Source organism: Eublepharis macularius, chromosome 16 (assembly GCF_028583425.1).
Source record: "Eublepharis macularius isolate TG4126 chromosome 16, MPM_Emac_v1.0, whole genome shotgun sequence".
NCBI lineage: Eukaryota > Metazoa > Chordata > Lepidosauria > Squamata > Eublepharidae > Eublepharis > Eublepharis macularius.
The window spans coordinates 43,880,050-43,899,473 of NC_072805.1; the positions used below are offsets into that span (position 1 = coordinate 43,880,050).

Below are 19,424 nucleotides of genomic sequence, written 5' to 3' on the forward strand. Positions count from 1 at the left end.
TTTGCAAAAACTCCTGCCCGTCTCCATCTCCGTCTCTGCTCTTGAAGCTTGTGCTTTATGAGGCACTTCTGCCTCGGAGGTAAATCCCTCTGTCAAGTAAAGCTTTTGCTATCCCATGCCAAATTTTGCGTATGCATGCATACGTTTGACAATCTGGAGCCTGGGATAGATAGCACAGCGAGCAAGCAAATCCATATGACTATGGCCCCTGCGTGGATCTTCTGCCAGAACAAAACATCTTGGTATTATCATTTAAATGAGGCAATTATTATCTAAGCTTCAAAGATGTGTCTGTTCAGGAAGTCACCAAAATGATATGTGGTTTTTAAAAAAAATAATTGAATGAATGGAATTTAATAGTTCTGAAGGAATATTGCAGATCATATGGGGTGGCTACCTCCAGGAAGAAAAGAAATCTGCAATAGTGATGTGAAAAAAAATCTGTCTGGAATCAAATTGCACTTTGGAATTTCTGGTTAAATATAGTTTTTATGGGTGGTGAGGTATTACATGTCTACACATTACGTTGATGGCATGGACAAGCCAACATGAACAGGAAGATTTAAATTCTGTCCTTGGTACTGAATCCCCCCCCCCGCCCCTGATTACACACACCTTTGCAAACTGGTGTATGCCCACCTGGCTGGCCTCCGTGTCACCATTCAAATCTTTGGCTAGTTAAAACTGAATCTGGGCCACTGTTACAAAAGACCAGATAGAAACCCATTTTGGAACTATGCTGTTTCCTTCCATGACTGATTAGTTCAGCAGGACCCAATTTCAAAGGGTTAACAAGGTTGAAGATGGCAAAGTTGACCCCCCCTTCCCTCCTCCTTTACATGGTAGCTGTGTTAACCTAGAGTAGAACAAGATTAGAGTCTAGTAGCACCTTAGAAACCAACAACACTTTTTAGGGTATCAGCTTTTCTGCTCTGAGCTCCTGTGACAAAGGGGGAGATAAAAATTCAGTAGCGCTCCCAGCGTTTCTAAACAACTCAGATGATAAGAAAACAGAAGACAGGAAGGGGTTCAAGTTCACAAAGTAGGAAGCAAACGACCCTCACATTTCCCCCCCAATTTTTTATCCCCCTGTTTCTGCATGGGGCATAGTGGCACACTAAGGGCCAAGCTACAAGTGACGAATGACACTTGAACAGCAAGTGGATCGAGTGCAGCGCAAGTGAAAAGGGAGAAATACACTTGCCGTTCAAGTGTCATTCGTCACTTGTAGCTTGGCCCTTAGAGCCAAACTAGAAGAGATGAGTTTCATGCAGCGGGTATTTCTTCTCTCTTCCAGTACTGAGCGTATATTATTCTAGCTGCTGATATCATATAATATAACAATATCTTATCATTTCTATTAACATCTTCCAAATGCAATGATAATAACAACATTTCTGGATTTTTTGCAACATTATAACGAAGTCCAACGCGGTGGCTGTCTCCAGAGGAGTCACCACACAGATGTAGGTTAGGGTACCAGGCCCCCTTATTGTCTTGGCAGGAGGCAGGGGACCTGGCGCTTAACTTACTTTACCATGATGCTTTTCATGAATGCCCCCTGGGATGACATCACTTCCAGGAAGTGACATCATCTCTCAGGTGCAATGGGCCAAAACATGCTCATTTGGGACCATAATTGGCCAGTGGAAAAGCACAGGAGCGCTCCCAGGATGGCGTGATGCTGTCACTCTCAGAAGTGATGGTATCGCACCACCCTGGGAGTGTGCCTGGGAGGCCCGTTCCTTCCTCTCCCACCGACCAGGTAAGTGGAGGCGTGGGGGAGGAGGGTGAAAGCAGGGGATCCCCCACCCCCTCCAGGGGAATGGGATCCCTAATGTAGGTTCAAGCAAGCTCCATTCCATTTGCTGTTCATGCAGATCAGGCCCTGAGAACCAGGTATTTCTGGGGGACGCAACAGTGTGCCCCACAGCAAAGTCCCTTTCGGGATGTAAATGCAGCCAGGCTATTTTGAAAGGAGCTCTCTGTGAACAGTTGCTTGGTACTTTTTCCAGAGTCAGTCTATGTGCTGTGGACTTCCTCTCTATTTCTGGGGTGGTTTGTAAACTGCGAAGTTTGACTGCAGCAGCCCTAAGTAAAATACTCCATTAACCTGCTGCGAAGTGAGGCGGCAAAGTCTAAGCTTGATGCGCAGAGATTAAATGAGTTTTGTGGACTCTGCATTGAAATTAATTTGTCAAACTAAGTGTGAAAGGCCTCAGGTGTGCAGGGGGATGGCGAATCACATAGGCTGTGATTGCAAACAAGCCTCAAAGATATCCTTGTATTTAACCATCTATTAATTTTCTCCAACCTTCCAGTTGAAATGTCAACCCCTACCAGCGCTTCCCCCCCGCCTCGCGACCGATCTTGCTCTCCTTCCCCATTTCAGCAATGAACCTCAAGGCCAGAGAGGCTACATGGTTTCATTTCCCTCCTGGTTTGCAAATCCTGAATACATAAACCGCATTAAACCTTGTCTTAATTAGATTATTGAATGTGCTTGTGCTAGGACCAGCGGAATTCTTCTGAGGAGGTTTATCAAGACTGGGATCCATTAACCAGGGACTAGCCAAAGCCTCCCAGAAACTCTCAGGCGGGGCATGTTGTCACCCAGCAACTGGCATTCATAGATGCACTGCTTCTGAACATGGAGGTTCCATTTAGTTAGCATGGATAATAGCCTCTGATTCATCCATTCTCCATCAATTTGAACTTGAAAGTTTTGCTTTTGGTGGTAGAAGGGTACATGAGCACATGGAGCTGCCACATAATACATCAGACCCTTGGTCCATCGGGGTCTATGGAGACTGGCAATGGCTCTCCAGTGGACTCCAGGGTCTCAGAAATCTTTCACATCACTGACTCCTGGTCCTTTTAACTGGAGCTGCCAGGAACTGAACCTGGGACCTTCTCCATGCCAAGCAGATACTCTTCCACTGAGCCATGGCCCCGCCTCTGTGGCGGGAGATCTCCTGGGAAATGATAAATAAATCATTATGTAAGCCCCAGAAACCTAATTAAAGGCTTCCATGTTTGGGTCATTAGCAGAGTCTATCGTGTGGCATAGGAAGTGTGATTATAGGTGTTTTTGAGCTTCTTCTGCTGGTTGGTGTGTGTGCAGGAGTGAAAATAACAAAAGCACACACTTGGTTTATATTTAGAAAAGAAATGAGTTCCTTAGTTGCAGGGACTTCATACTCTGATAGGAAAGGAGGAGAGATCGATCCTAACTTCCTATCTAGTCTAAGGATGGACATGGATGGCAGGACAAGTCCTGCATCCATGCTGCCAAGATGGAGGGAGGAGGAGGAGAGAGATGTTGCCTGGAACAATGCCAGGAAGAGAAGAAGCGTGAGGAAGTTAGGAGGAGGGAATCCTGAGAATAGCAATCTACATATCAAAGGACAGTTAGAGCAGTAAACAGAGTGCCCTGACTAGAGATGGGCATGAACCGGGAAAAAAACGAACCATGCAGTTCGTGGTTCGTCTCATTTCACGAACCTGCCCTGGTTTGAGAACCAGTTTGTTAGGTTTGTGAAAATGTCACATCTAGGTCAGCAAATTGTCACTTCTGGATCAGCAGAAGGTCACTTCTGGGCCAGCAGAAGGCCACTTCCGGGCCAGCAGAAGGTCTGCAGGAAATCCATCCCGTTGCCTAGGAAACTGATTGACTGACGCCAGGCTGTCTACAGTGACGAACCAAAAAATGAACCAAACGAACCAGCCTAAAGTTCCTGGCGGTTCATCAGAAATGGGATACGAATTTTGATTCGTATTTCGGTTTGTGCCCCTCTCTAGCCCTGACCTCTCTATCTTTCTAACTCTTTGGTTTGTCCCTCTCTGAAACCTCAGGAGAGAGACAGTGCTAGATCCTCCTCTTCCAACAGGAAATGGGGGCACAGAGGCTGGGGCAAATCTTAGAGCTTCCTCCCCCTCAATCTGATGACATCATTTCCGGATTGGTGCTGTAAGTGCAATTGTCTGCTGGTGTGAATGTCCCCCCCCCCTGCCCAGTTTCTCCTAGAGCTTTCTCCACTGTGGTTGGCAACCCTTTGGGGTGATTACCCATCCAGCATGTTTCAGAGCTCCTTTTATCAGAGAGAACAGTATCCTGTGATCACACACAGCTCCTGTTCATTTCACTGTGGTGTATGCAGCTGCATTTTCTGATGGATTGCTGCTCAGCCTTCTTAATATATCGGGGGAAGGGGCACTATTTTGGCCTCAGGCTCCGTAATGTCATGGGCTGTCCCTGCAAGGGGCTTTCCCCTTTGGAGATAGCATTTTGAGTACTGATTCCAAATGTGAAATGACAGTTTTCATTTCTGGATGTACTGAATCCCTCGCAGCTCTAATTGAAATGGTGCATGCAATGAAAAAGAGCTTTCTATGTGTCCATTTCAAGCATTTTTCTCCTTTCCAAGTATACCCCATTGGAAAGTACAGTGGATGGTCAGGAGCAATTTTGGATTGGTTTTAGGCAAGGAATATAAAGGGTTAGATCCAGAGAATCGTGAGCCGAGTTATGCTAGCAAAAGAGATCTTTCCTCCCTCCCTTGTCCCATTGCAACTTTTCCCCTGCCCCGTCCCCTGAAAGTTGTCCCTGTTGGTACCCAATGTTATGGGGGTCGGCTGCACAAGAAAGGGAGGGGGGTCACTAGTAATCAGTCCCCAATGCCTTGCTGTATTCTTATACTCTCAAAGTATATATATAATATGCGAATTGGTGCATGCACGTACACTGAGAGAAATGCAAACAATGAATAAATGTGAAAGATAAGTGTTTTCCTAATCCACAACTACTTCATCTTTTGGAAGTCCAGTGACAACACAATCTTTTTTTTCCCTTCATCCTGTTCTTCAGAGGTGAAAGCAGCACTCGGAAAGATTAAAACTCGATGCCTTCTGTGGAGTATATTCAGAAAAAAAATGTTTAATATTCTCTCGTTTTGACAGAGCTAAATTACTGGTTTGTAATAGACTGTGTTTCTTTTCTGGGCGGCTTATTAATGTCAGACATATGACTGCAGAGTCATTTTCCGAATTGTTTTAAAACAATCTACTGCTAAAAACAGCCAATAATTCACAGAAGATAATTTACTTGACAAATTTTGGCTGTTCCTAGGCTGGCAGGGAGGCCACCGAAAATCACAATTTTGTCCTCTCAAGTTTATCCATTTTTTATCTAACCCAATTTATCTCCTTGTCTTTGGTGGGATTTCAGTATTCAGAGTGTGATACCCCCAGATGAAGCTGTTTGTTGGCTGCTTTTTGATTTGGCACAAAGATCACTTAACATTTGTAGGATTTTTTTATTTTTTGCCTTTCCACATTCTCATTGGCTAACTGCATTCCTGACCTGGGTAGCCCAGACAAGCCTTGGCAAGGGAACGAGTGTCAGATCTTGGAAGCTAAGCTGGGCAAGGGAACCAGTGTCAGATCTTGGAAGCTAAGCCGGGCAAGGGAACCAGTGTCAGATCTTGGAAGCTAAGCCGGGCAAGGGAACCAGTGTCAGATCTTGGAAGCTAAGCCGGGCAAGGGAACCAGTGTCAGATCTTGGAAGCCGGGCAAGGGAACCAGTGTTAGATCTTGGAAGCTAAGCAGGGCAAGGGAACCAGTGTCAGATCTTGGAAGCCGGGCAAGGGAACCAGTGTCAGATCTTGGAAACTAAGCAGGGCAAGGGAACCAGTGTCAGATCTTGGAAGCTAAGCCGGGCAAAGGAAACAGTGTCAGATCTTGAAAGCTAAGCCAGGCAAGGGAACCAGTGTCAGATCTTGGAAGCTAAGCAGGGCAAGGGAACCAGTGTCAGATCTTGGAAGCTAAGCCGGGCAAGGGAACCAGTGTCAGATCTTGGAAGCTAAGCAGGGCCAGGGAACCAGTGTCAGATCTTGGAAGCTAAGCAGGGCAAGGGAACCAGTGTCAGATCTTGGAAGCTAAGCAGGGCAAGGGAACCAGTGTCAGATCTTGGAAGCTAAGCAGGGCCAGGGAACCAGTGTCCGATCTTGGAAGCTAAGCAGGGCAAGGGAACCAGTGTCAGATCTTGGAAGCTAAGCCGGGCAAAGGAACCAGTGTCAGATCTTGGAAGCTAAGCCGGGCAAGGGAACCAGTGTCAGATCTTGGAAGCTAAGCAGGGCAAGGGAACCAGTGTCAGATCTTAGAAGCTAAGCAGGGTCAGGGAACCAGTGTCAGATCTTGGAAGCTAAGCAGGGCCAGGGAACCAGTGTCAGATCTTGGAAGCTAAGCAGGGCCAGGGAACCAGTGTCAGATCTTGGAAGCTAAGCAGGGTTGGCCTTGGTTAATTACTGGCTGGGAGACCACCAAGGAAAACCATCATGGCTATACAGAGGCAGACTATGGCAAGCCACATCTGTTAGTCTCTTGCCTTGAAATCCCCAGCAGGGGTTGCCAGACATCAGCTATGACCTGGCAGCACTTTCCACCACCTATTCCTTGGAACATTATCTCAAGCAGCCACTGGTTCCCTTGCCAAGTCTGTATACCTTTTATTGTTGTGGTGTCATGTGACAAAATATTCACATGGGCTGAATGACTCAAATGGAAGAAGGTAGATCAAGATGGGTAACCGTGTTAGTCTGTCTGTACCAGCAGAAAAGAGCAATAATCCAGTAGCACCTATAAGACTAACAAAATTTGTGGTAGGGCATGAGCTTTTGTGAGTCATAGCTCACTTCTTCAGATTGAGCTGAGACTCACAAAAGCTCATACCCTACCACATATTTTATTAGTCTTATAGGTGCTACTAGACTCTTGCTCTTTTCAAATGCAAGAAGTCTTCTTCATTAGTATTATAAGCCATATGAGAAAGCTTTCATGTACCATTTTATTCTGATGTCTTATAGACCAGGTTTTGTCTAGGATCAGCCAACAGGAAAATACAATTCCAGCGCTTTGTCAGATGTTCAGTATACCTGTTTGCTTCTGGGCCCAATTTAACAGGCTGATTATTTCTTTAAAGCCCTTCATGGCCCGAGGCTTGCATACTTACCAAATCAGATTGCTCGGTGTCTTTCCATGCACCAGCTGAGCTCTTCAGACTCCCTTCTCCTTGTGGTGGCTTTTCTCAGAACTGTTCATTTGGCAGAAGTCCAGCTTCTTCTATGGCAGGACTAGTTCTTTGGGACGGTTCACCAGAGTGAGTACAGTAGCACTTTCTACCCTCAGGAAGGCTTGTAAAATGGTTTTATTTCAAAGCGTGTTGGGTGGAGGGTAAAATGTTTTAGGGAGATCATGCAGTGCAGTTATGTTTTGTTGAGAAATATAAGAAGATAATGTGGGAGACAAATAAAGGCTCAGATTGAGAATCAATCTGAAGAATCTTCTCACTTTAAGGGCCAAAAGAGGAGGAATGTTCTCTTGAGGTTTCTTCCTAAATCTGAGGGTATCTGTCATTAGAAATAAGGATTGATGGCAGAGCACCTACTTTGCATGGACAAGGTTCCGGGTTCAATCCATTCGAGTTCCAGTGTGAAAGACCTCTGCCTGAGGATCTCTCTATATGAGACATCTTACACAAGAATGCTCAAGTGCTGGGAGAAGCAATGTTAGCTGGGAAGCATAGTTTAAAAAGATAAACCTGAAGGCTCTGTAAATTCCACCTCTCTACACAGAGCCGGCAGAGATCGCTCTTCAGAGGGTTTGTTCATTTCATCTTTGCCACCTCAAAGCGTCTGTCAGTTTCACCTCCCCTTCTGGGATTTTCTGGCATTTGCTGAGTGCTGGTTGGCGTGTTCTACTTTGTCCTTGCCAGGACTGATCTTAGCCACTTGTTTAAGTGTTTGCTGTGATTGCACCCCATAAAGCTAAATGTTGACATTCCTTTTTATGAGTCCATTGGAGCTGCTGCTGCAGTCTAATAGCTTTGCTTCAAATACGAACTCATAAAAAATTATAACTACAGGCTTATTTTTCTCCATAATGAAGGACCTTGAAACTATTTCTACTCCAGTGACTGGAGCTCAGCTAACTATGTGCAACGTTATAAACTAGGCACTTTCAACTCAAAAGCAACTAGAAAGCAACTCACATTTTGTCCACAGTATGCAGCCATTTCTCCTTTTCTCTGTGTTTATCCAAAATGACATTAACAACTCTGGGAATGAAGATCTAAGTGTTGGGATGAAATGTTAATCCTCTACAAGTGCAGAAAAAAACACCCAGATTTGGTTAAGTTCAGGAGTGGGTACGCCGCCTCCTCTGAAATCTACTGAATATTCAGCATAGGAGTTCTTGTAAACCATATTTGCCCCAAACTGACATAAGGTGGCCCTTTCTAGGGACATCACCTGAACACCTCCCTAAGTATACAGTATAGCGCAGTGGTTAAGCGGTTTGGCTGTGAATCAGCACTCTACTGCCATGAGCTCAGTAAGTGGCCTTGGGTAAGCCACTCCTCTTAGCCCCAGCTCCCCAGCTGTATTGTGGGGATAATAATAACACTGATTTGTTCACCACTCTGGGTTGGGCACTAATCTGTCTAGAAGAGCAGTATATAAGTGCAGTTTATTGTTATGATTATTTCTGTTGTTGTTGTTATCAAACTGCCTTATACTGCTTCAGAACATCAATCCATCTAGACCAGTGTTGTTTACTCTGGCCGACAGCAGCGGAATTCCAGGATCATAGAGCAGAACCACAAGTGACAAAAGGCACAGATTGGACACTTGTCAGCTTCCCTCAAGTTTTGATGGGAAATGTAGGCAGCTTGGCGGAATGTTGGACAAGTGACAGTTGAAAAGTCCATTGGACAGCAGTCAGAGAGCCAAGCTGCAAGACCCGGATGCCTACATTTCCCATCAAAACTTGAGGGAAGCTGACAAGTGTCCAATCTGTGCCTTTTGTCACTTGTGGTTCTGCTCTCAGGCAGGGATTGAAAATCACCCTGTGTCTTGGGATCCCACTGTCACAAGGCAAATAGTTGTCTGCAATGGTGCCCCCATGAGAACACACCACTCCTGCCCGTTTCCAACAAGTACTTTTGGATGGACTTTGCACTCTGTCTCTAACCGTAGCCACCACCAGTCCCAGATTCCTGGAAAGCTTATGAACAGGAGGTGAGAGAGAGAGCCTAGCTTTGTAGTTTGACGGCAGCTGGTAGAAGTTATGATTGGGATTGCCATGCTCTTGCATCGCACATGTTCTTTGGAAGGGGTTTGTGGAGGGAAATGTCCCAGTAGATTGTGTCCGGACAAGGAGAGGGCCTCTTAGAAGTCTGATACAGCAAAACGATTCACTTTGCACATTTGGTTTTAAGTCACTCTGAGTGGAAATACACTTTACTAAGTACCTAAAGATGCTCAAGTGAACCTCATTTTACACGTCCCCCCTCCAACTACCCATGCAGTTGCTCGCAGTCACACTTCAGCTTGCTCCTCATGAATACATGCACATATTCGATATCAGTTCCTCCTCAACTGCTATATCCCAATTTCCCCCACATCCATTCATTGCAATGCAGATCCTGGCACTTTCTCACACTTTAAAGAAATGCAGACTGGCAATTCAAAGGAGCCTACAAAGAGAGCCAGTTTGGTGTAGTGGTTAAGAGCAGCAGGACTCTAATCTGGAGAGCCAGGTTTGATTCCCCACTCCTCCACTTGAAGCCAGCTGGGTGTCCTTGGGTCAGTCACAGCTTCTTGGAGCTCTCTCAGCCCCACCCACCTCACAGGGTGATTATTGTTGTGGGGATAATAATGACACACTTTGTAAACCACTCTGAGTGGGCGTTAAGTTGTCCTGAAGGGCGGTATATAAATAGAATGTTGTTGTTTGTTGTTACTTGTTCTCGCACCGAAAACAGACCTGAATTGGAACTTTGCCCTCCAGAATCACTTGCAGATGCGATCGCACAAAGGGAGCTCCTGTGAAAGCGGCATTCACGTGCACTGATCAAGAACTGCCTGTGCATGACTTGAGGACTACACATACAATCCTGCACTTGAGCATCCCTAGGTGCTTAGTAACACGTATTTCCACCCTCAAGTATGATGGTTGAGCAGGCGCAAAAGAGGAGCCATGGCTGATGGCTTAGAAGGCATTATGGGAGTGAGGAGTCAGGTGAATTGGCCGGCGTTATCTTGCTTTAGGGAAGAAACGGCTGCGATACATTTACTTGAATGTTCCGGGCTGCCTCATTAGCACCAGAGTTTTGATCCGTTTTCCATCAATAGCATTTAAGTTTCATAGAATGTAGTGCAGGAAGTCTGCGGTTTTTTAATCATCTGAAATTAATTCAGTGATATCTACAGAGAAGGTAATTTGGGCTTTCCCCCAGAAAGAAATGGAGTGCTCAATGAAGCCAGCAAATTTGAAACATCTATCCTTACTAACTAAATTATTATGTATTAACTAGTGTGACTATTAAACCACAGGTGAATTTTAAATGCAAAAAGAAGGATTCACTCACATTAAGTCATGCAAAGCTTTTTGTTGTTGTTTAAAGAGCTTCCACAAATCTTTCAAATCTTGCCCATGTGGGAGAGATGGCCTCTTAAGAAGAAGAAATTCTAATAATAAAGATTCCACAATCTTTTGTACATATTTAATATATGCACAGAGGGCCAGTTTATTCTGCAGATTACCCAGATGGCTGCTTGGAGAGCCACAATTTGCGGAGGGGTAGCAGGTAGGGTTATAACAACGGGTGGGATTTCTTTTTCTGAAATTTTCTTTTTCAGATACAGCAATTAGTTCGTCTTATTCTCTTTTCCTTTTCAAAGGAGGAATTATCTTTACTTTCTCCTTCACTTATCGTTGAGGTTTTTTAACCATGTGATAGCGCAGATTTCCTTACCTGTGGATTTCTTCCTTTTGCTGTGCCACTTCAATATGATACATAGGGTAAAAGCAATCTGACGCAGCAAGGATACATTCAGATAAGCACTGGCTTGTGTTTAATTGCTTATTTAACGGCGCACCTTGTTCTTAGTTTTTGAACTATGCTCATAGTATAAATAAATACATTACTTCTTAGAGATCTAAATCGAATCTTCCTCTTCATGGAGGAGGAACTGATTTGAAAGTAGCTCAGATTCCTGAAAAGAAGAATAGAAATGGGTTGCTGGAGTTCAGGGAGAAATTCAGCAAAGATAAATTAAGAGATATTGTCGAAGGTTTTCACGGCCGGAGAACATTAGTTGTTGTAGATTTTCCAGGCTGTATGGCCGTAGTCTTGGTGTTGTCATTCCTGACATTTCGCCAGCAGCTGTGACCAGCATCTTCAGAGGTGTAGCACCGAAAGACAAGGATCTCTCAGTGTCAATGTGAGGATCTCTGTCTTTCGGTGCTACACCTCTGAAGATGCCAGCCACAGCTGCTGGCGAAACGTCAGGAACTAGAATGCCAAGATCACAGCCATACAGCCCGGAAAATCTACAACAAATAAATTAAGAGAATTCCACTTAAAAACCTTAGTAGCAGAAGAGGAAGGGGAGTAACTATCTCTTATTATTATCTCCCAAACCTACCCTACCACTGCCAGGATCCCAAGTAAGCTCTAGTGTGCTGATAGTACCATTTGGGCTTTGCCTGTCTCCAGAGTCCCATGGAGAACATGGGAGGAGGTAACAGGTGAAGTCTACACCTGTCACCTCCCTAAAGTATGCTACCTGCAACCTGACTTGATGGCAAAATCCCTTGAGATGGCCCAGCAAGACATTCTTCCACAGGACAGGAAAAGCGATCATATGTATTCAAATGCATACCCCCCCTCCACTCTTCAGCCTCCAAAATTTGGCATTCCTGAATAGAAATCAGGCAAAAAAAATGTGCAGCAAGTTCCATTCTGCAGCATGGATAACTGGAATCAAATCGGTGTACTTGGCAAGGAAATCAGCAAGGAAGTCAGATGCAACCTAGATTTTTTTTTAAAAAAACGTTTTTTAAATTGTTGTTTTGAAGATATTCTTGTAAACCCACTCGGCCAAATTCTGAAAGGCAAATGTTTTAAAGACACAAGGAATTAAATAAATGAATGCACCGGAGCCCATTTCTGCTAGCTAACTTAACCCGGAACAATGTGACATGATCCCCAATATTGGATTTCCCATTTTATGGAAACTGCCGTCATAAAATTTGGGATTTGACAGAGAATGTCTGCAGCTCAGTGTACGAGCAAAAAGATCAAATGGTCTCCTGTCACTGCCCCTTCTAAAGGAAAATATATTGAGCTGACGAAGGGAGCTCTGACTCTCAAAAGCGCATACCCTGAAAATCAAGTTGTTCTTAAAGTGCTACTGGACCGAAATTTTGCACTTCTACTACAGACCAACACGGAACTTTATTGATGAAGGCATAATTCTATGGCAGAACATGATGGAGTATGTTTTGACAAATCTCACAATCCTCTAGTTAGTGAAACTCAACATCAAATTCGTATTGAATAATAGCACAGCAATATTAACAAACAAACACTTTTATCTGCTTTATCTGATTCCATATGAAGCGCCAATTTGCCTGGAAGGGAAACAAACAAATTATTTAAAAACAAACAGCAATAACCGTCTAGCAAACAAAGTAGCAATTGCTGCTTAGTCTGCATCTCTTTAGAGTTCAATGGCACATGGACTGACATTGGATCAGTTAGCAGTGGGAAATTCAGGCTCCCGTCTTGACTCTATTTGCATGCTAATGAAGCCTGCCCTGTTTGGAATTGGGGCTTCTGTGTGGATGACAGTTTGAACAGTCCTTTAATAAAAACCCATCTCAGAGCATCCCTGTTGGTTAGCGTTTAAAAATTGAATTAGTGGGGGAAGGATTCCTACAGAAAGAGAATAAAGGGGAGAATCTAGTCAGCTCCATCAAATGGTACAGCTGGAGTAGCCGGGTCCCTCCACCCTCCAGGCAGGAGGCGGGAGAGCTGGCACTCACCTTTGATGCTGTCTTCACATGCGCAAAGCACCTGGGCTGTGTGATGATGTCACTTCCGGGATGTGACATCATCATGCAGGGCCTTGTGCCACCCCGGGAGTGCTCCGGGACAGTGCAAAAGGCCCTGGAGTGCTCTCGTGCTTCGCAGCGGACCAATTTAGGCCCCAAACTCCTATGACCAACAAGAGTATCTCAGACCAATGAAGTGCTGTGCATTTTGACCATTCACAAATTACACAATCAGTATCATATACAATCGTATATACAATGCCAGTTTGTAGAAACATATTTCACAGTCTATTCAATTTATTTAAATGTATTTATACCCTGTTGTGAATTGTCCTGAACCCGCTCACGGGGTGGGCAGGCTAAAAGTTCAAGAAATGAAATAAATCGTCAACCAGTAGGAATAGCCTTAAGGAGACAGCGCAGTATAAAGTCCATTCATAAATAGTTCATGAAAATTCATGGACTGGAATACTGTATCCGAGAAAATCCAAATTAGTCCGTGACTCCTTTTCATTAAGCATATTTCTAGATTTGGCTTTGAAATTTACTCAGCCTAGCCTTGCTATGCTATTGAAAGGTGTGTGTTGGAGAACTTTGTTAGCTATAAGGACTAAACATATAGTTTCTAAATTCCATTGCCTCTGGATTCTTAAATATTTCATTAAGCTAATTTAGGATATTTTCTGATTTGTGACTTAGTTTTCATGGCTGGTGGTTCTGATTTACCTTTGTTCCATAATACTCTCTCTTGTACATGTGTCAGCTAAGGGCAAGGGAACTCCAGTTCCGTCTCTCCTTCCATTGCCCACATTTGCTCCTGTGAGCACCAGGAGGAAAAATGGGGAGGAGGGAGGGGGTTGCAATACTACTGGTGTTTCCCCATCACTTCTGGAGGGGCACAGCCAGTCCCTCTCTAAAATCATTTTGCATTACACTCAGTTGGACTCTTGAGCCATCTAGCTCAATTCCTTGTTTGTTTGTTTGTTTGTTTGTTTGTTTGTTTATGCCATTTATAGTCCACCTTTCTCACTGAGGGCCAAGCTACAAGTGACAAATGACACTTGAACGGCAAGTGGATTGAGTGGAGGGCAAGTGAACACGGAGAAATACACTTGCCGTTCAAGTGTCATTCATCGCTTGTAGCTTGGCCCTGAGACTCAAAGAGGATTACACAGAGTGAGACAGTACAGTCAGTATCAAGGACATTTCCATAAACAATGCCACAGGGTAAATAAACACAATTTTACGAAGACATAGTATTAGTAAGAATCCAGTACAGAGTTGAAGAAATGCTGAAACGGAACATGAGCAGTAAGACTTGACTATTGTAGAACACTAAATGCAGGTCTTCCATCCAAATTAACCAGGAGACTCCGATTGGTGCAAAATGCTGAGGCACGACTGCTATCAGGAGCGAGCAGGAGCATAAACATCACCCCCATTCAGCAGTCCCTCCATTGGTTACCTATCAGCTACCATGCTCAATTCAAAACTCTTCAGGGCTTTGGTCCGGCATACCTACAGGACCACCTCCTTCCCTATGTTTCTCCATGGCAATTTCACTCATCTGAACGGGGTCTCCTACAGGTGCCACCCTGCACATGGGCGAAATCAACAGCAGCCTGTACATGGGCTTTCTCTGTGGTGGCCCCTACCCTGTGGAATGGCCTGCCTGAGGAGGTCAGAAGAGCCTTCATTCTCCTGGCTTCCCATAAGCAATGCAAAACCAAATTATTCAAAAAGGCTTTTGTATTGTAGGGAGGGGATTGGCAACCATCCTCCAAGGCTTAGAAAAAGGTCTTTCTGAATCCTGTGAACCAAGATCTTTCTGCTAGAGATGATGGGGATATAACCTGGGGCTCTTCTGCCCGCTCTGCTACTGAGCTGGCCTGCTAAATTGGAATCTGGGACCACGGAATGAGCGGGTGGCTGTTCTATCTTCTCCCTGCTCCTACACTAACAATAGTATTTTTGTGCCTCACTTCTCAGAGTCACTAACACAGATTAAACTCCACATAGAAAATGTCGTGAAAAGAAATGCCTGCTCTTTAGTAGAATCACAAGTGTACTAGCCAGGGTGATGTCAGCCATTTTCACTCTGTATTTAGGTGACTTTCAAGATAAACTTGCTTTGGTGTCCATATTATTCTTTGTGTCAGCCAAAAGCTACCTCAGAGTTTGACTGTTACAACTTAACCATCTCTGGCAATGGGATAATTTTCTTTTTAAAAGTTATTCCCATCTTTCTTTGCTTTCCCTCTCAATTCTCACCTCAAGTTCCTGGATTGGATTTATGAAAATATACCATTTATGGTACAAGAGCCCCGTGGCACAGAGTGGTGAACTGCAGTACGGCAGCCCAAGCTCTGCTCACGACCTGAGTTCGATCCTGGAGGAAGCTGGGTTCAGGTAGCCAGCTCAGGGTTGACTAAGCCTTCCATCCTTCTGAGGTCGGCAAAATGAGTACCCAACTTCCTGGGGGTGAAGTGTAGATGACTGGGGAAGGCAATGGAAAACCACCCCATAACAAAAAGTATGCCAAGAAAATGTTGTGATGGGTCAGTAATGACTCGGTGCTTGCACAGGGGACTACCTTTACCTTTTTACCTACCATTTATGGTATTTTGATTGTTTGTCTTCCACCCATAAGTCTTCATAAATAACTGCTTTAGAACAAGAATGATTTAACAGGAATCACTGAATCACATGCAGGCAACAGTGTTGGCAACACCTCTGTATTAAAGACAAAGTTTGCTTGTTTTTCATATCTACATATTACTGCCCATCATTTTAGGTCTGTAAAGAACTCCTGACATTTGAAGCTGCGCTACCAAGTTGCCATGGCGACAAGCAAAGGATCTACATCCCAGTCAGAAGATCACCTTTTACACTTTCGACTCCTCACTTCTAATCCTCAGTTGTTCCAGTTTGGACAGTCTGCAACCTCACTTCATCTGCCCCAACTGCACGACTGTATTTGACGAACTTTTGGCCTCGCTCTGGTTTACCAGTAGATTTCTTGGTCACGACAGAGGGTTGACGCAGTTGGTTGCCAACTGTTTCGACGGTCACGGCACCTCGACTCGATCTTTTGGGAGCAGAATCACAGAATGACTCAATTCCCCCCCTTCTCTGTTGACTTGTTGCTATTCAAATGTTTTAAAAAAAATTGTCTGTGGGTTAGTATTTGTATATGTATGAGTGTATGTATATGTATATATATTTATATAGAGAGAAGAGATATACAATAGGGTTAGCTTTTGTATGGCATTAGGTTTGTGGTCAATGAATGGAGCAGAGTAGCACAGAGGCGTGGTGACTGGGTAACAGCTAAACCCATTGTATAGGCTGCGTATACAACAGTTTAACCAAAAGAAAAGAGAGTACCAGGATAGCACCCTGTTGTAAAAGCCACTTTTGTGGCATCTGTTTTTCTTTGGCAAGTTTTCTAACACTTCCTATAATTCGTCATCTGGGGGGTTTTTTTCAGCCCCTTCTCCCCTTCCTCTTTAAGAATTGTTGTATTCTTTCAGAGGCCTATGGATGATAATAAACAAAGGCAACACTCGCTGTGTCCAGGGGAAAGTAGAAAATTAGGTTCCTGCTGATTCTTAATATAGTTCACTGCTTCTGATATATTTTCTATGTGGGCTTTACATAACAAAAGATTGGAGGAACAGTATGGATGATGAATCCCAAATGGAGTTCTCCCTTTCTCAATTTGTTCTCACGGAAGTTGCCTACTTGTGTCTTGAGGGGTTCTAAGTTACCACTGGAACCATTTCTGGTTGAAGATGGTAGGCGGATCCCATGATTCAATGAAACCTCCATACCAAAAACAAAATCACTGAATGTAGAAAACCAGAGATCTGGGAGAAAGATCTTTCCTCATGTGCTGGTTTTCTGTGGGGAGGGAAGTTTGCTTTGGTATAGAAGACCAGTCGGTCATAGACTATGGTCTACCTATGGTGTGACATGTTACAGACCAGACTCAGGTTTGGTTGACCATCTTAGTGAGAACTTAGAACTCGCTTTGTCTATAACAAAACGTGAACATTGAGCATTTTCAATTTTTGCCTCAGGCTCAGGAATCTCTCAGACAGCCCTGAACATGAAACATGATATTCTTCCAGAAAATCATAAGTTATGGTAGAAATGACTGAAAATTTAGTATCCTAGGAACTCTTGGGGGGCGGGGCAGGTTGACGGCATTCAGGCCTACAAAATCAGTAAAATTCTAGATGGTTTTGTCTACCAGGAAACTATAGTTCTTACTTTTTATTTTTAAAAATTTTCTTAACTACTAATTCTCAGTTCTCTCTCAGCGCCTGTGAAGCTAGCTCTTGTGAAAGTGACACTTGAGCACACCTAGGGGAAAAATTATATAAATATATACATATATATAATTTGTTTTGAATATAGTATATATACATACATACACACACAGGTACACACAGAGTTTTAAAATGACAATGAACAAGATCTCTTTTTTCTTTTTTTCCCTTTCTTTTCTTTTTTCTTTTCTTTTCTTTTTTTTTTTTTTTGGTGTGTGCAAAATATTCACACTTGTTTGCAACCGATAGAAATAAAGGGTGTTCATGATGTATGAATATGAATCCTTTTTAAAAAATATGGTGAGCATGTAAGAATCCTTCTAACTGTATCATCAAGGCGATCATCTTTGTTAATAAATTGTAAATGAATCACAAAGGTCACACCAATTTTTTTTGTTTTGTTTTTATAACAAAAGGAAAATCAGCAAAAAAGTATACTAGTGACAGACTGTGGCTTTTAATAGAACCTGACAGTAACTAGGGTAAGGTAAGTGTCTTAGACTCTTTTAATAAAGTTGCTTATTTAAAGTTTAAATTGCAGAGCTTTCTTATGCAATAGAATGTTGCGGCTGTATATTTGGGGTTGGGTTTTAAAAAGAAATTTACACTTCATGCTGTATGTGATGAAACGTTTTTCCTTCTATGTCATACCTCTGTTCCAATAATAGCTTTTTATTTTCAAATCATTAAAGAAATCCAACCACACATTTAGTTCTTCCTCCTGTCTCACCAACTTACATGTGTGTATTGTTAGGAGAAAAAAAATGCTGCATACTAGTTTCTTTCCTGAGTCTTTTTTTCATCAAACAAGACCTGTTTATTTTAACATTACTCAACAAAGATCAGAATTACGCTGTAAAATTGTGGGATAATGAAGCAGAAATCTAGTTCCCAGTCCATAAAAATTGGCAATAACGTACTGCAATTCAGGCATTATACTGTGGTCTGTTAGTTTCTGTTGACACTTCTCTTAGGGCCAAACTACAAGTGAAGAATGACATAGGTTGGACACTTGTCAGCTTCCCTCAAGTTTTGATGGGAAATGTAGGCAGCTTGGTGGAATGTTGGACAAGTGACAGTTGAAAAGTCCATTGGACAGCAGTCAGAGAGCCAAGCTGCAAGACCAGGATGCCTACATTTCCCGTCAAAACTTGAGGGAAGCTGACAAGAGTCCAACCTGTGTTATTCGTCACTTGTAGCTTGGCCCTTAGTATGTTACCTGCAGGGTCAGGGGTGGGTGTTTGGACAAATGAATGAGCCGTTATTAGAGATGGGCATGAACTGAAATATGAACCAACGTTCATCATGAACTGGGCCGGGTATTTTTGTTTGAGAACCAGCAGTTCGTTGGAGTTCATTTTTGACAACCTGCTACGAACTGCTATGATTTTTAGAGCGGTTCATTTGATTCATTTTTTGGTTTGTCATTTCACACAGTCTGACACCGATCAATCTGTTAACCTAGGCAATGGGTGGGGATGGGCTCTCTGCAGACTTTCCACAGCCCCAGAAGTGAGGCAATTTCATGCCGGTTTGTGGTTCGTGAGACGTGACGAACCACAAACTACAACGAACTGCCATTTTTCAGGTTTGTGCCCATCTCTAGCTGTGATACAGGAGAGTCCAAGTTCAATGCCACAAACTCTCTAGGTGGTCTTGGGTGAATCATTCAGCCTGAACTCTGCAATATGAGAATAACATTGACTTACTTTACAAGGCTACTCTAAGGATGAAAGGATTAAGTGCTTTGAACACTGAAAGTGGCATATAAATACTGAAAACTGTTATTAATTTGCTAGTTTGAGCAACTCACAAGTTGGATCCTGCAACTCTGTTTTGTGAATGGAGATGCTTTTCTTCGACAGAAGGTCCCTTTCTCCGGTGCAAGAGGCTGGTAAAGAATCTCCAGTAGTGGAACAGATTCATAATATTCAAACCTATCATTTTCTGAAGCTTAAAGAAATAACAAAAAAAAAAGTTTGTTCAGAACACAGTTTTCATTTCACCCAACAAGCACATTATTTTGTCAAGGCAAAAAACCAAACAAACAGACAAAAACTACCCGTTACAAACAAAATCTCATGTTTTCTATGTTGCATTAAGTACAACATTTGTTAAGCATTAAGGCACACCATGCTGGTTTTATAGCCCAGAGTTAATTTTTTTCCTAGCTAGCTATTTCAGTCACTCCAA

At 43.3% G+C, this 19,424-nt stretch overlaps 1 protein-coding gene across 1 annotated transcript in view; it reads left to right on the top strand.

Annotated features, from left to right (window-relative positions):
• CDH13 (cadherin 13) overlaps window positions 1-17,936 on the top strand; it is an 879,383-nt gene extending 861,447 nt beyond the window's left edge. The window contains exon 14 of the mRNA XM_055000790.1: window positions 15,692-17,936. Coding sequence (XP_054856765.1) covers window positions 15,692-15,699 — 8 coding nt within the window. The 3' untranslated portion in view covers window positions 15,700-17,936. The remainder of the gene's footprint in view (window positions 1-15,691) is intronic.
• Window positions 17,937-19,424: the final 1,488 nt, after the last annotated feature.